The following is a 14,976-nucleotide window of genomic DNA, read 5'->3' as shown; positions in this document are numbered from 1 at the left end:
GGGGGTGGGGGAATTTTAATTTTCAACTGTTCCCAAAGGGCTGTCTGAAATCGGTAGGTAGTACCCAGATGTGCTTCTCTTTGACACTCAGACACTCCCACCAACATGTTTCCCAACAAAAGGAAAAGATCTGTATTACTGACTGTCATTGCTTAGGGCAGTGGGGTTGAAAGTGCTGGCAGGACTTGTGCACGAAAGAGGACTGGATTAAGAAAACAAATAAACCCAAAGCTTGAATCTGTTGCTTACAGAAAGTTCTAAGTAGCATCGTAGTCATTTCATTGAAGAAAGAAGGAATGGGGAGAGAGGATTGCAGAGGGAGTAGAAATGAGATGCTCAGTATTTGCACGCCACGGTCCTTGAGATTGCAGCTGGGTTTTTTCCTTGTTGAGTCAGCAGCATCCCTGCAAATACGTAAGCTCTGTAAAACACTGGAAAGAGCAGAGGATTGGAGTATCCTGGAGGAAGCTTAGGGAAAGAAAGGAACAGAGAGAGAAACATAATCCAGCACCTTGAAAGGATGCTTTCTGAGGAGCATGGTTATGACACTGTACAGGGATACGTTCTACTTGAGTTACTTATGTTTTCCCACAAAAAAAGTATCTGAATAATGGGGAGCATCATGGAAACTAGGGATTTGCTTCTTTCTGAGAGGCAAGGGAAGAATGCAGCTCTTTACGTAAAAGAGAAAAAATTTTTTCCTTCACTCATCAGAGCAGCTGCTAGTATTCACAGTGCTCACCTGAGCCCAGAGCATTGAACCGATACTGGTGATGGCCCTGCCCACTGGAGCTGTGCTGCCACATCTCCTGAGCCTGTCTCCACATGCGTGCGGCTGCTCGAGGTGCTGTGGAGCTGAGGGACACGCTCTGCCTGCCTGCTGCCAAAAGAGCGTTCTCTGTGCAAATTAGTTCATAAGTTATGAGCTTTGACAAGTTTTTGTTGGCTGTGCCTTGGGAAACGTTTTTGAATGGCTGTTGCTGAATTTGCTTTAATCTTTTCCCAGATATTTCGGCTGTCGCAGAAATAGCTGGATTATTTAATTGTGTTTTTGAGGTGCATATATATTCACCTGAAACTTGGTGATGTGTAAAAAACAAACAAACAAACAAACAAAATGTATCAATAACAAACACATTTATTTTCCCTATAAAGAAAGAGTTAGGCTCCTTCTGCAGCAGAGCTGCATGACCCTGACCCAGCTGCAAGTACAGGCTGAGCTGCTGAGCCTCCTGTGCGTGGACACTGCACTTGCATCGTCCTGAGGGAAACCGAATCTTTGTTGGTTTGTCAGGAGGCTCCATGGCAGTATGCTTGGTATGTTTCTGCTCCTCTAGTCCCGCCATCCACGCACAGCCCCTTTGCTGAGCTCTCCATTGCCAGCGTGTCAGAGCTGGGACGAGGACCAGCCACGTGCGCTGGGCGGGACGGTGTTTCTGTTCGCCTCCTTTCCCCCATGTGAGTCGTTTCTCTCTTGCTCCTCTGCAGCTGCCATCCTCCCACTGAGTCACTTTGGATCTGCTGCAGTGGCGACTCCCAATGACACAGAATTTCACTCTTCAGTGAGCCAAGTACCTGCCCTGTTATTTTGGGCTGGTCTGGGGCAAGCGGGAGCACTGACACGCTAGACCCAAGACCTGATTCTCCCCTCCTCGGCTCTGCCCTGTCATTCACTTGGAAAAAGGCTGCCTTTGCTCTCCAGGACTTCAAAAATGGCTTCAAAAGCTGCACATTCTGGAAGACTACGTCCCAGAGCTGCCTGCTCGCTATTGCTAATGCTTGGCTACTTCAGCTGAAATACCTTGGGTGATGCTTTTCCATTACTGCAGCGTGTCAGGTTCCTGTTGGATTTGAGCGTGGGGAATGTCCTGGAGAGCGTCGGGAGCATCTCTGCCCGGGGGCGCTTCTGCTGGGAAGGGAGGTCTTGTCGGAGCCGCTTTTGGGAAACCGTGTGAGTTTTGATCCCGTGCTGCTTGCTCCTTGTTTGTCCCACTCTTGAGTTCTCTGTTGAATTAAGTAATGATCTTCTGGACTCCCAAATGTCCATTTTTTAAGCTTTTCCATGAAAAGGGGGTTAACAGTAACTGATTTCTTATTGAAAATAAAGCTGAGGAAAACTGCCTGCAAAAGCTATGACTTCTGAAAATGGGCTGATTTTGCCAAGAACTGGAGTGTTGACAACACTGAAGTGACTAAGCATCTCGTGCTTTACTTTTGATAAGAAAAAGCAGCTCATTGATTCTGGATTTGCAGTGAGGTTTATTCTACTCCTCTTCTCTTTCTCCCCAACCCAGGTGCCCCGAATGAGAAAGCTGGCTTCAGCTCACCTCCAATTTCATTAATTAGCAGGCAGAAATGACTGGCTCTGTGCACTGTATATTGCATAAGAGCAGTAAAGGAAACTCTTCTCCACTTTTCATTCATCCGTCTGCTGAATAGCACTTTAGTTACCTCTGCTAGCGAGATGGGCTGGGAGCAGCCAGCAGCAATCCCTTCCAGCGCTTGGTGAGATCACAAGTTTCCGGACTGAGAGGGTGTGAAAGGAAGAGCTAATCCACTGGCTGGCACAGCCGAGTCAGGAGTTACCGGGCTTAGGGATTTTTTCTGTTTTTCATACAAGAAAGGTCTCTCACAAATTTCCATTTTCTCTTGAATTTAAAGGGGATTGTTTTTAAATTGATATTTCCTTCCGTCCCCTCCCTTCTTCCTCCCTTAGTCTAAACTATGACCACAGCCATTTAAGAGCTGCTGGCAGCTGCAGCAGACTGGAGAGGTCTGGCTGGGGAGAGGTGCTAAAATACACGGGCTGGTGTAATACGTTAGCCTTGTTGTTCAGTGTGGGTGTGCACATGCGCTTCAGCCTACTACTGTGCTTTTTGCAATGCTTTCACCAATGCGATAGAGAAGAGATTCAACGTCACAGACCAGGGCTGTGTTTGGTCCCTGCTTATGTACAGCCTGAGCCTGGAGACCCAGTTTGGACTGGGTGGCACTGGGAGAGACCAGGAGAACAGTTCATAGTCGCTCTGTGGGTTGATGAACTTGCTTTGTGCACAGGTGGTGAGTGCCACTACTGCATTTGCTTTCCCACAGCTTGGTGCGTTGACAGACCTTTCTTTCTTTGCGTGCGTGAAACCTGAGCGTAGATTAATGGGCGACCTAAGTGGCTAAGCCCCACAGTTGCACCCAGCAGGGAGTGTGCTCCCAGTACATGGCACAGGAGGGATCACGCACCTGTCTGCCACCTTCTGCTTTCGCATCAGGCTTGCATCTGGCTCTGCACGCTGCTCAAAAGGAGAAGATGTATATCAAAACAGCATTTCTATTTTTACCATCCTTGAAAAGGGCAATTTAGTGAGGAATTGAGAGGTAGAATAAAGAATTGTTCTGTCTAAACGTGTTTGTGGGGATCTACAGCTGATGTACATCATCAAAGCTAGAAGTCAGTGGGTTCTCATGTAGGTCTTGTCCTCTGCAGTAGGTTGAATTTATTCTATTTATTGCTTTTTGTTTATAAATGTCTGCCTCTTTTTATTCTGTGAATATTTGAAAGAATGCTCTTGATCCTGCAATATCTCTTCCACACGTACACATCTTCTGCAGTTGTTCTGCTGTCTCTGGGGCAACCTTCACACAGAAGGACGACACTTGTGTCAAGTCTTTGAGGGAAGGTGCCTCTTGTCACCTCTGTTTACCTAGACTAAGCTTTCTGGTTCAGCACTGAAATGAAACCATCTGGATAAAAAATCTCCCAATAAAATACTCCTCTTAATTTAAAGAAGTTGCACGTTTAAAATGTCTAGATCTTCTGTGGGAACACACTGGTTTCATCATTTTCAAATAATAAAGCTGAACTGTTTTAATCAAGTCAACATTCTTCCTTTCGACTTTATGCTATGGCTTTGATTGAAGTAAATCACTCTGAGTATATTGTTTTGCAAAAATGTCAGAATTTATAACTTTCTGGCCCCAAATTGAAGCATTTTGAAATCTTGTTTTGTTTTACCCACTTCCCCTGCCAGGAGACAGGAATATGATGTTTTTCAGCCAGTGCTAGTTATAATTTTGATGGTTGTTGCTGTTAGCCTTGGCTGTTAGCCTATCTGTCACACAGATATTGGTTTCATCTGCAATGTGAAGGATTCTCATTTCCTTTTCTGTGAAGACGTGTGCCTGTAGTTCATGTTCATTTGGACTCTTTACTTTTTTTAAGCTGGTTTTCCATAAGGTGTCTTTGCTTTGCCTTTCCTAGGAATCATTGTTAAAGAAGGAATTGAGGAATAAGGAACTCCTTTGTGGTCTGACCATCCTCTGTTTACTGCTGATTTACCTCACAGGTTTACTGCTGTTGACTTTGAGGTACTTAGTCCCAATCCAGAGCACTTGCACTCCCTTTCACGGACACTCGTCCTTTCTCAGGACGCACTGTGTGCACAGGACTGGGAACAGCTACTTTAACTGTGGCCCAGTACGACCTCACTAAAGCCCACAGGGTTAGCACTTGAACCGAAGCAGAGCAGGATACACAGGTTAGGAAACTCCACAAAGGACGTAAATTGAAGCTTTCTGGGTCACGAAGCAGTGCATGAGGACTGGGGTGACACTTGGGTTATCTTGCTGTGGAGCTCTGTAACGTTTTTCATAGAGATGTTGAAAGACCTTTGTTTTAGGTGTGCAGGGCTTAATTTGTTGTGACATCCCACCCAACTGAACAGTGAAAGTCAATGACATTGGTAAGAGTGGGTGAAGGACAGAGTTGAAGCTAAAAAAAAATCTGATTCTCATTTAGGTGAATCCCTTGTGTATTGTCCCAGTTGTGTGAAAGGACATTAAAGAAAGCATTAAAATAGTTAATCGAAACAAATTATTGCAATAATACCTAGTGGTTTTAAACTCCCCTATCCTCCAGAGACAGTGCATTTTTTATCCGCTTGGTGTAGACACCTTTATTTCACAGCTCCAGCTTTTGATGCCATTACCGAGTAATTAGCTGCTGTCTCCAGAGCGTGGTTTCAGCACTGAGGAAGGGCATAGATCCAGAGGCAGTTGCACATCAGCTGCGTGGGCTGGCAAGAGCGCACACACTCTGTTTGGAGGGATGCGTTTTCTCAGTGGGGCTCAATAGTCGAGGCTGTGTGCTTCACTCAAAGCTGGTTTTCTCTCTGCCTGAAGGAGAGACTGTTTCTTTGATATGCGAGTTTATGGGTTGTTGATGGGGAGAGCGATGGGTGTGGGGAACAGATGGAGAAAGCTCAGGGAAAATGTGATGGTTTAAAGGAATAAAAAGAGATACTTTTGCTGGAATCATTACACCAGAAACAAGGAGCCTCTGATGAAGGAAAGTGAGCCTGAGGACAGGGAAGATTGTGGTGTTATCAACAGAAAAAAGGTTTATGAGGATTTCAGCCTTATCAGTTAGAGCTTGATAGCTTGAGAAACCAAATGTTGAGGGATGTGGGAATGATCAAAAGAGAAAGGTACAGAGGGACTGAATAAGGCATTGAGTAGAAAGCGTGAGAGGCGGAGAGCAGGTCGGGGCTTGCTGTGGGAGAGGGGCCGTGAGCTCTCCGGGCCTCTCTGTGGGCGAGAGACAAGGGAGCAAGGGAAGGAACAGAGTAAAAACTGGAGGTGACCTGGGAAACAAACCAACCCTTGGACAGAAAGGGGGTGCAGATGAGGAGGTGAGGACGTAACTGTACAGGGGAGGGCAGTCGAGCAGCTCCTTTTGTGAAAACAGGACCGTTCCATGATAAAACCCTCTGACTGGCTTTCTGCTTCTTGCTCCAGGATACACCGTAATTTGGGGGGTTCTTGTTGGAAGTTCAAATTTATGCCTGAGAAGTGAGCGCTTGTTTAGGGAAGCCTGAATGTACAAGCCGGGCAGGCCAGCACTGTTCACGGGAATGTCCTGCTCCCATTGTCACGTTTACCTGTCGGGCTGTGCTGCACCCGGACAGCAGTAGTTAGTTGACTGTGAGTAGCTGCTGTTTGGATCTAAAGTGGGCGATGCACACCAGCTTGTCCTTTACCTGGCCCACAGGTGCTGATTACCAAGGCAATGCTGCGCCTTGCCTTCGTGCATGCAGAGGTGGCCAAACCTGGGGCTGAAACACCCAAACAGCCCACATGGTTGTCCCCGGGGCTTTCTGAGCCTGGGAAGCACTGGTATGGGAGAGGGAGGAGCGGGTGAGGGCAGAGCTGTGCTCAGCTGCCACCAGCAGTGCTCTGGCAAGCACAGAGTTGGACCAAGGGACTTACGTGCGCTGAAGCATTAAAGCCAGGAGGCTCCAATGGGAGGGGATGGTGACAAAAATCCTGCTGTGGGACCCTTGCAGAAGCAGCTTATCATTAATCGTCCTTCCATTCATTATTTCCCAGCTAAAGCTATTTGTAATAATTACAAATTTGGATTACCTGGAAAAGCTGTTGAAAGTAGGATAAATTATTAACTCCTAGCCTGGATTCTGAAGAATTAATTTCAGCACCACATATTGAAAATTCTCCTTCATACAAAATATCCTAGTTTTGAGAGCAGTTCTGAAAAAGTGAGATTCTTTCAAGCCATTATTACACGTTCTGACAATTTTCTTTTTCCTTCAATCAGTATCCTTTAGCACGCCCAACTAATATACACAAATTAGTAGTAGAAAACCTACATTTGTACGAATTGTATCTCTGTACAACGTACTGAAGTAATTCAAATTCCAGGGCAGAGCTGTGGAAATTCTTAGCACAGTTTGTCCGTATCTTATCAGAACAGGCACGCTTTTCCCACTGCCTGGCCGCTTTCCAGCAGTGCCGAAGCAGACTTGTTGGAAGCCCAGTTTGAATGGGAGAAGTAATCTTTCTGAATGGATTTTTCTGGCAGAATTCCTGTTGCGTGTGTGGTTTATTGTTCTTGGTGATGTGACTACATTTTACCCCCTAGATAAATGTTTTAGGGTCTTTATTTTTTTGATAATGGGAGGGGTTCTGGAAAAATAATCAGATCGCTAATTCTATAAAATTCTATGGGCAAACTTTTTTCTGTTTTAACTACTTTTCCATGTTAATTGTGTAGCTTTTGATATAATTGTGCATGCTTCTGATATAAAGGAAAACAGCTGATTTACTTTAACTCTTAAACTTTTCTATGGTCAAAGGGTCTTGTAATTAAGAAGCAAACAATTTTTTTCTTCCTCAGCACATTTTAACAAAGCGTTATGATGCCAATTAATTTATATATATTCTGTTCGTAGTGTAGTAATTCACTAAAAGTATTACTGGTGGTGTCAAAAATAAAAGAAGTGGTTGCCAATGGTGGCACATCCTCAGTTGGTGTAAATGTCCACAGCATGTACAGTTGTAACCGTAGTGAAGTCAGAGTGGATCCCGCTCTGCGCTACAGGCCTGCTGTGGAGCTGTGCCAGCTTCTGTGAGCTGAGGATCCAGCCTCTAATATGTATTACAGGATAGCTAATATGGTGTTTAACCACATGGTAACCGCAGTATACAAAGAAGTTCTATTTTAGCACTGCTGGGGCAAAAAAATAACTGTTAATGCCAAAGACTGAGGTGCACAAGACTGCGAAGTGGGGGAAGGAGGCAGAAAAAAACTCCTCTTATTTTGAGTTAACATGTGTACAGACAAATTCTCACGTCTCAAGGCTAAGTTTTGTCTAAGAAAGATCTTTAAGATTTGGGTCTTTGTAATTAAAACATAAAGAATAATTATCTTAAACTTATATCTGCAGAGGAAGAACAGTGTATTTACTTATTATCTGCCAAAAAATCTTTCTCTTTTTAGCTAGAAAGATTTAACAAAAAGGCATTGAAGTATAAAGGCTGCCTTTTTATTGAAATATATATAGATTTTGTGAACCGATTCAAAAAGGAACAGTCACAACCTTTTTTTTTCTTTCTTTCTTTTTCAAAACGGGTGTGGGGGGAAGCATGCAACTCCAAACTTGGTGCCTACAATGCTTGGAAGACATTATGATTAATTTCGTACTTAGGTTTCCAGATGTTGGATTTTGTCCCAACTTTTAAAGACCTCTAATGTTTAACAGGATATGTGCTGAGTATAGTCTTTAACAGCGTTTTCTTTCATAACTCTAGGGTCTATGAGAAAAGGTAACTCGGGAAAACACTGAAGATTTGGAGCTGAATCTACAGCATTCTAGGAAAAAAAGCCATTAAATGTGCAAGTTTGGACTGGAGCTGTATTTGTTTGGGAAGACTATGGATAGGTACCAGAGCTGGCAGCTGAGCTGTTTGAATGCCATCCTCCTTGTGCTGCTGTGGACCGGCATTTCCCGTGCACAGAGGGACTGCACGGGTGCGGAGTGCCAGCCCCTGGACAACTGCATCGAGGACGTGCTGGAGCCTGGCGAGTGCTGTGCCACATGTCTGCAGCACGGCTGCACGTGCGAAGGCTACCAGTACTACGACTGCGTCAACGTGGGCTTTATCAACGGCAAAGTACCCGAGGGGCAGTCTTACTTTGTGGACTTTGGAAGCACTGAGTGCTCGTGCCCCAAGGGAGGAGGCAAGATCAGCTGCCAGTTCATGCTGTGCCCAGAGCTGCCCCCAAACTGCATTGATGCGGTGGTGCCAGCTGACGGCTGTCCGCAGTGTGGGAGAATAGGTTGCCTCCACGAGGGCCAGAAGTATGTAGCGGGGCACACCTTCCACATGCCCCCCTGCAAGGTTTGCCATTGCCCGAACGCTGGTGGTGAGCTGATGTGCTACCAGCTTCCAGACTGTAACACCTTCGCCTTAAACACTGCAAGTCCAATAGATGCTGAAGACAGTGAACCAGAGAGGCACTACGACGATCCGTACAGCTATGACCAGGAGGCTCCAGAAGGAGACAACACTCAGGTGGAGTCTCCAAAAAAATACAGGAGTTATTCGTCCCACCTAGAGCAAGAGAGTATCAGCCAAGAGCAAAGCGAGGATTATGACTATCTGCCAGCCAGCGTTGCTCCTTCAGCTTTGGCTCCGGCCGATCCATACACTGAGGAAACGGCTGCGCCACTCAACACACCGGTGCCTCATGTCCCCTCTGAAGTCCGCAGTGCCACAGAAAGAAGTGAGCGAAAGAGGGTGCCTCGTACCACTGCAGCTTCCCTGCAGCAAGCAACGCATAAGGAAGCACCAGTAACCACCAGCGCTCCTCCGGAGCACACAACAGCCACCACTGAGGCACTCAAGCACCTGGAAGAATTGGAGAGGCGACCAAAGGGGAAGCAAGGGGACAAAGAGAGGCCTGAGCAAGAAAGAGCCCCCCATTCTAAAATGAAAAAGCATGCCAGAAAGGATGACCCAGGGAACAGCATGCATCTAGGCTTGAAAGAGGTGAATTTAACAGATCCGAGTTTGTCAAAATCTTCCCATGAAACGCACGAGGGAAATGCTTTCCCCAAGGTAAAGTTCAGTGCAACAACCTCTCCTCCTGTTGCTCTAAAGGAAGACCGTAGTCAGTCATCCCAAAAGCAGTCACAGACGCTTTATCGTTACCAGCCTGAGGAAGACGGGGACCCCAACTCCATTCATGCTAACCCCAGGTTACCAGAAGGTAAGAACCACTTCCAGTGTAGATGTCTAGAGAACATTTACTCATAATAATGTTGGTGCATATCCACTGTTCTCTTCTTATTGCTCCATGTGGACACGAAATCAGGCACACCTCCACTTACCTTCTTTCGTCCCTCTCAGAAGATGGTGTGTGTTTCGTTTGTCGTAATAGATACCATTACATTATTGCCTACCTTGCTTTGATTTTGCAGACTGTGGATGGTGTTTTCTGGTATTTTAACTTCAGATGATGATTTGTTAAAATCTGACCTTTTCCTTCCATTGCTGCTTTTCATTTCTAATGTGATGTTAGAGAAACATCTTTCTCTGCACAAAAGGATTTAGTTAGTTATCTGCTTGGATCCTCCAGTTACCAACTGAATGTAATCACATTTGTAGCTTTTGTCTTTTGCTGGGGAGGAAGTGAAACAGTTGCGCTTCTACTACAAAAATATTTACAGCACTCATTGTAATATTTATCCTATGGTTGAAAGACTGTCCAAGCTCGTTAGTACAAGAACTTGATAGATACACTCAAATACCCCTGAGGACTAGTAGGCAGAAAAAAGGACTGCCTCTTTCTTTGTGTTTTTTGGGGGGCTGGAAGTTTATAATGTTTACGATCAAATGTGGCAAGTGTATGTATTTCCTCTCTGCCTCTGGATTCCTCTTGACATCTGCAATGAATGTTGATTATATGCTTTATGTTATGCTCATTACTGTAATGAATGCAAACTTCATCGCTATAAATTAGCATATGTACAGCTCCTATTTCCAATTCATTTTTCATCAAATCAAGAGTAATATCTCCTTTTTCAAGATGTGGCACAAAATGTTCTCGTGAGACTCAGATGTATCATACTTGCAGTCTTTGTAGAGAATACCGATTCCTCCCTAGACAGTAATATTTCTTCCTGGGTTATCTAGGTAGCCCTTAAACATCTTGAGCTGCCTAGTCCATCTACTCAAGAAGTTTAAGGGAGATGCGAGAAGAGCAGATTTGGAGCTGAGACTCTAGGTCCCAACACAAACAGTGCCTCATGACCAAACAAAAGATGTATGAGGACCATGGATGGAGATGGTAGCCTTTTTCTTCCACTTATGCTTTTATTGTAAATATTGACCTAACAATTAGTGAGGTTGTAGCAGCTATAACCTTGACTTCTTGATTTCACCAAAAAAATGCTCTAGAAACCAGTCTTACCTGAAGAACCTCACTGCATGGCAGGAGTTCACCAGGCAGCAGCATTTGAACGCAATGCCTTGAAAGGAGAAAACATTAGCTGGGCACATGTACTGTCCAGAGGGATGCCATTAAGGAAGAGCAGACTTTCGAAAGTGATTTAATAGATAGTTAATGTGCTCCAAGCCTTACCTCTATGTTACCATCTCTTCACGGATGCCTGTTGTATTTTACTTCTAGCTCCTTTTGTTATGTGACCAATGACTCAAACAGGGGTGACTGATTGATTATCCTAGGGGAATAGTGAGCTGATTCCAGCCTTCCAGTTTGTGTAACCTGAATGAAAGGATCTGTCCACAACACCTTCATCTGCTCTGTGCAAATGCAAGTGCAAAAAGCATCTGTCTACATGGTGCACTGAGTTAATCTATAGTCAGATTTTACTCTGTTTAGAATTACCATGCAGCTTAAGCGCAAAGCTCTTCCCTTATATTTGTTACAGCCTGCCACAAAATCTGATCTGAGCTGTGCATAATACATGGGTCTGAGTTAGGACTAATACGCAATAACCTATTTTCTGATGTAACTGGAAAACAATCTATTTAAAAATAAATTGCCTTGTTTTTCTCTCAAAAAGGAAAGATGGGCAGGGTTTAAGAAAGCCTGTTGGGGTGAATGTGTAGCGGCAGAGCTAACGACTACATTTTAGAGTCTCCTTGGGTGATTTCCAGTCTCTAATTCCTGGGAACTGCTTGGGTGAGACAGGTCGGCTGGGAACTGGATTAGGTCAGGATGCCTGTTGGATAGGAGCAAAATGTGATGGATGTCACGTCAGGCATGACTTGTCTAGCCTACAGCAGGCTGGGAAGTCACTGGATGCCATTTTTGTCTTAGCTGAGATATAGATATATATTTCCTTTAAATATTGTAGAAGTAGAAATGAAAATAAATAGCCTTTGGGAGCACAGCACGCTCTGGCTGCAGACAATGCAGCTCTGAGGCTGCTGGTCCTCTGGCGCACGGAGCTGCCGCACGCCCTGGCAGTGAGCACCACTGTCATTGCACCGCGTGCATCATCCCGCAGCCGCTGCCAAAAGTGGGGCCTGGCCAGGCAGCCCCTGCCCCCCGTCCACTCCCCCACTGCCGTTAGGAATAGTCGATGGAAGCAGATCTGTGCAGGCTGTAAAAGGAACTACAGAGGCTTCTCCAGAAACCAGGAATCTCCCTTGCCATGGCTAGTGCCAGTGCTCGTGCCTAGGGACTGCTGTATTTTCACTTGTTTGGTTGTTGGTTTAATTGATGTGGTTGTGACTCATGTGAGTAGATCCATATGTTTCAAGTAATAGAACACATACATCTTCTGTCTCTTTGGTGACTCCTGAGCCAGTGATAGAGGGCGAGTGAAGATATTAGTCAGACTTGAAAGAAAAATTAATTTTGCCTTCAGATATAGAATGAAAACATAAATTTTGTACTTGTATTTGTAACTATTAAGTGGCAAAATCTACCAGAATTGCCAAATAACTTCTTTTCTCCTCTCAAGAATCAGCAGCACGATGTAAACTGCATCAACCCCTCATTTGAAAACCTGCGAGGTCGTTTTGCTGTTTCCTAAAGGGGCTGCCAGGCTCGCAGCGGGGTGGTGCCACCCCTCTGGGTGCAGTTGGGCACATGGGTGGCCCCAAGACAGGGTTCAGGCCCTGCCCAGCTCTTTGGGGTGCAACGTGAGCCAGCCCTCGTGCAAGCCCAGAGTCACTCGTGTCCCAAAACAAGTGGGAGCTCCTGGGCCACAGGCTGCACCCTGCCCTGCCCACGGGCTCCCAGAAGCAGCGAGCGCAGATTTTGTTCGACCAGCTCTCAGCAGGGTGCGGTGGGGTGCTGAGGCCATTGCTGGCAGCTCGGGGAGGGTGTTTTGGTCGCTGTGAGTGCTGTGTGATTGCAGAGCGTCTGCAGTGTGCAGGGGAGACGCGTGCAGCCCGAGGGGCTGGAAGTGGCTGTGCCTTTCCAGCAGTTGCTGCCTCAGAGGGGAGGGCTGCCTTAGGGCATTGTTTGGGGGTCTTGCACTTAATTGGATTTTCCTGATTTTTTTCATCAGTCTGGGTATAGGGGTGGATTTTCTTTCTCTATTTTAGATTTTCCTTCCTTGAAATCATCAATATGGTTATTAACATTTCATCTTAGCTGCTAAATTTATTTAGGTTCCTGAGTCACTGAGAAATACTTCTTTGTGACTGTTGGGGCATTCTAGATTAAATTTTTTTTTTTTAGTCTTTCTTTTTATCCAGAGTTTAGAAAAGCATGGGAGGCTTCATAGCTTCGTAGAAGCCTTTGCTGCCACTAAAAATTCAGCCCAACTTACATGGTTATTGCATTTGGTCTTCCTATTAGCTGTATCCTGGCACAAGAACTCAGCTGTGGTTGGATCCCTGATGCCTTTGGTTAAAAACTTGGCTTCATTACTTATATTTTATGTATCTCACTTTGCTTTTATATGTAGCTGAGTTTTCATCTCCCAAATCTCCGATGCCTCATATGTAATCTAATGGTGGAAACAACGTGGAGTACTTTGGTGCTCAGGAAAGGTTAATTTTGTGTTTTGATTCTCTTTCTCCTGTTGCGCTTCATTTTTCATCTGTGTTTCAGTACGACTCTGAGGCTGGCACCCGCAGGTCCCCAGGAGAGGCACCGTCCTGGCGAGGCTGCCCTGGGGCATGTGCTGAGCTCTGCCTGCCCGGGGACGGAAATAACTGTGCATCTAAAAAGCTGCTGTTGTTAGACACAAGCATATACAACGAGATGTAGCGTTGCACTGTATTTCGCATCAGCCAGCTAAGATGGTCTATTTAGCATCTTCACTCATAGACTCCGGTGAATTGCCATTTGTTTGGGGAATTCTTTCCCCTCTCCTTTTTTTGGCTGCTCTGAGCTTTTCTGGACCAGCCATTTTGCTGATTACCTGGGTGCTGTGTGAGGCCAGGCCCTCACTGGTGGCTCTCTGGGGCAGCAGCAGCAGCGCTCACGGCCCCCAGAGAGGATGCGGGTGCTGCTGCCGTGACAGAAATGGGCCCTGCTGCAAACCCACTGGTAAAATGGTGACTTTGGGGAGCCGGCTCCATTTGAGCTGCACGAGCTAGGCGGATGCTTTCCTGTGTCCGATGGTGGCGGCTGCTGCTGCTCAGGGGTCTCGGCCACGCTCTGCTCTGTGCCAGTCCATAGCACTCCCTGCTCTGGAAACATTTGTCTTTTACTCTGTGCGTGAGTGCGCCTGTCAGAGATCCTCTGTACATACAGACTAAAGAGCAACTTTCTTCAGCAACATACAGACCTATTGAAGTTTCTGTGGCAAATGCTAATTACTCCATTCCTAAAGGAACTGTAAGTGTAAAGTAGAGATAATTACTCAGTTGAGAAAGTGTAAATTAAGACTTTTCACCAAGGGAAGGGATGAGATTGATGGAGACTGTTCACTTTATACAGTCTCTTTCCAAACATTGATCTTATCCTGTCGCTTGCTGCAAGAACAACAAACAGGCAGTTTTAATTTTTTTATTTCCTATTTCCTCATCCTAAAAATGCCCTGATCCGGGGAAGGTTGAATAAAACATCTTTCAAGATCTTACTGTCAAGTTTTGTTAGGATTTTCTCACTTTTTTCCATTTCCCTATGCTCTACCAGTAGAGTGCTGTTTCTTGGATAAATGTAACTCAGGTAGCAAACAGCCTTGTTGTGAATGTTTCATGATTGGCATTCTGGTTTTGGCAGGCTGAGTAGCCATTTGTGTCTAGCTGGAACCATTGTGTTTCAGAATGGAGGTATTTTTCCACTTAAAAAAATCACCAGTTGTGGATGAGTTTATCATGGTCATTTTTAGAGATAAGGATAATTGCTCTCCAACTGAAGTAAATTGCACCAAGTAAATATTTGCAAGCCAAGATCAGCGGATGTGAGAATGGTGTTTATTGCATCCTGATCAGGTAGGAGGTATTGGGAGGTGCTCGTGTGACTTCTAGGGATGTAGTTAAGATTTTAACCATCCCATCTACTGCATGTTTGCTGATACTGAGGCTCACGAAGAAAAGGTGGCCTTGAATTTCCTGAGAACAGGCAGGAAACGAGATGCAGAAAGCATACCTGCAGGGAGGGTTTCCAAGGCTTTTCCTGAGCACACCAACCCTTCATCCCTCCTGTTGCCACCATAAAACGCACCGGAGCTGGCAGAATGCTGTGAAGGGTGC

At 45.4% G+C, this 14,976-nt stretch overlaps 1 protein-coding gene across 7 annotated transcripts in view; it reads left to right on the top strand.

The window, feature by feature from the left end:
- Positions 1-14,976, top strand: part of FBLN2 (fibulin 2) — a 107,290-nt gene that overhangs the window by 20,670 nt on the left and 71,644 nt on the right. For 6 of the 7 annotated variants that reach the window (XM_075762663.1, XM_075762666.1, XM_075762668.1 and 3 more), the window contains one exon: positions 8,098-9,559. In XM_075762663.1, the coding sequence (XP_075618778.1) occupies positions 8,179-9,559 (1,381 nt within the window). In that variant the 5' untranslated portion in view covers positions 8,098-8,178. Of the gene's footprint in view, positions 1-1,488; positions 1,952-8,097; positions 9,560-14,976 lie in introns of all 7 variants that reach the window. The other variant, XM_010303286.2, reaches the window with a different exon arrangement.

This window comes from Balearica regulorum, chromosome 10 (genome assembly GCF_011004875.1).
Source record: "Balearica regulorum gibbericeps isolate bBalReg1 chromosome 10, bBalReg1.pri, whole genome shotgun sequence".
Classification (NCBI taxonomy): domain Eukaryota; kingdom Metazoa; phylum Chordata; class Aves; order Gruiformes; family Gruidae; genus Balearica; species Balearica regulorum.
This window is presented reverse-complemented; position numbering and strand designations above follow the sequence as displayed.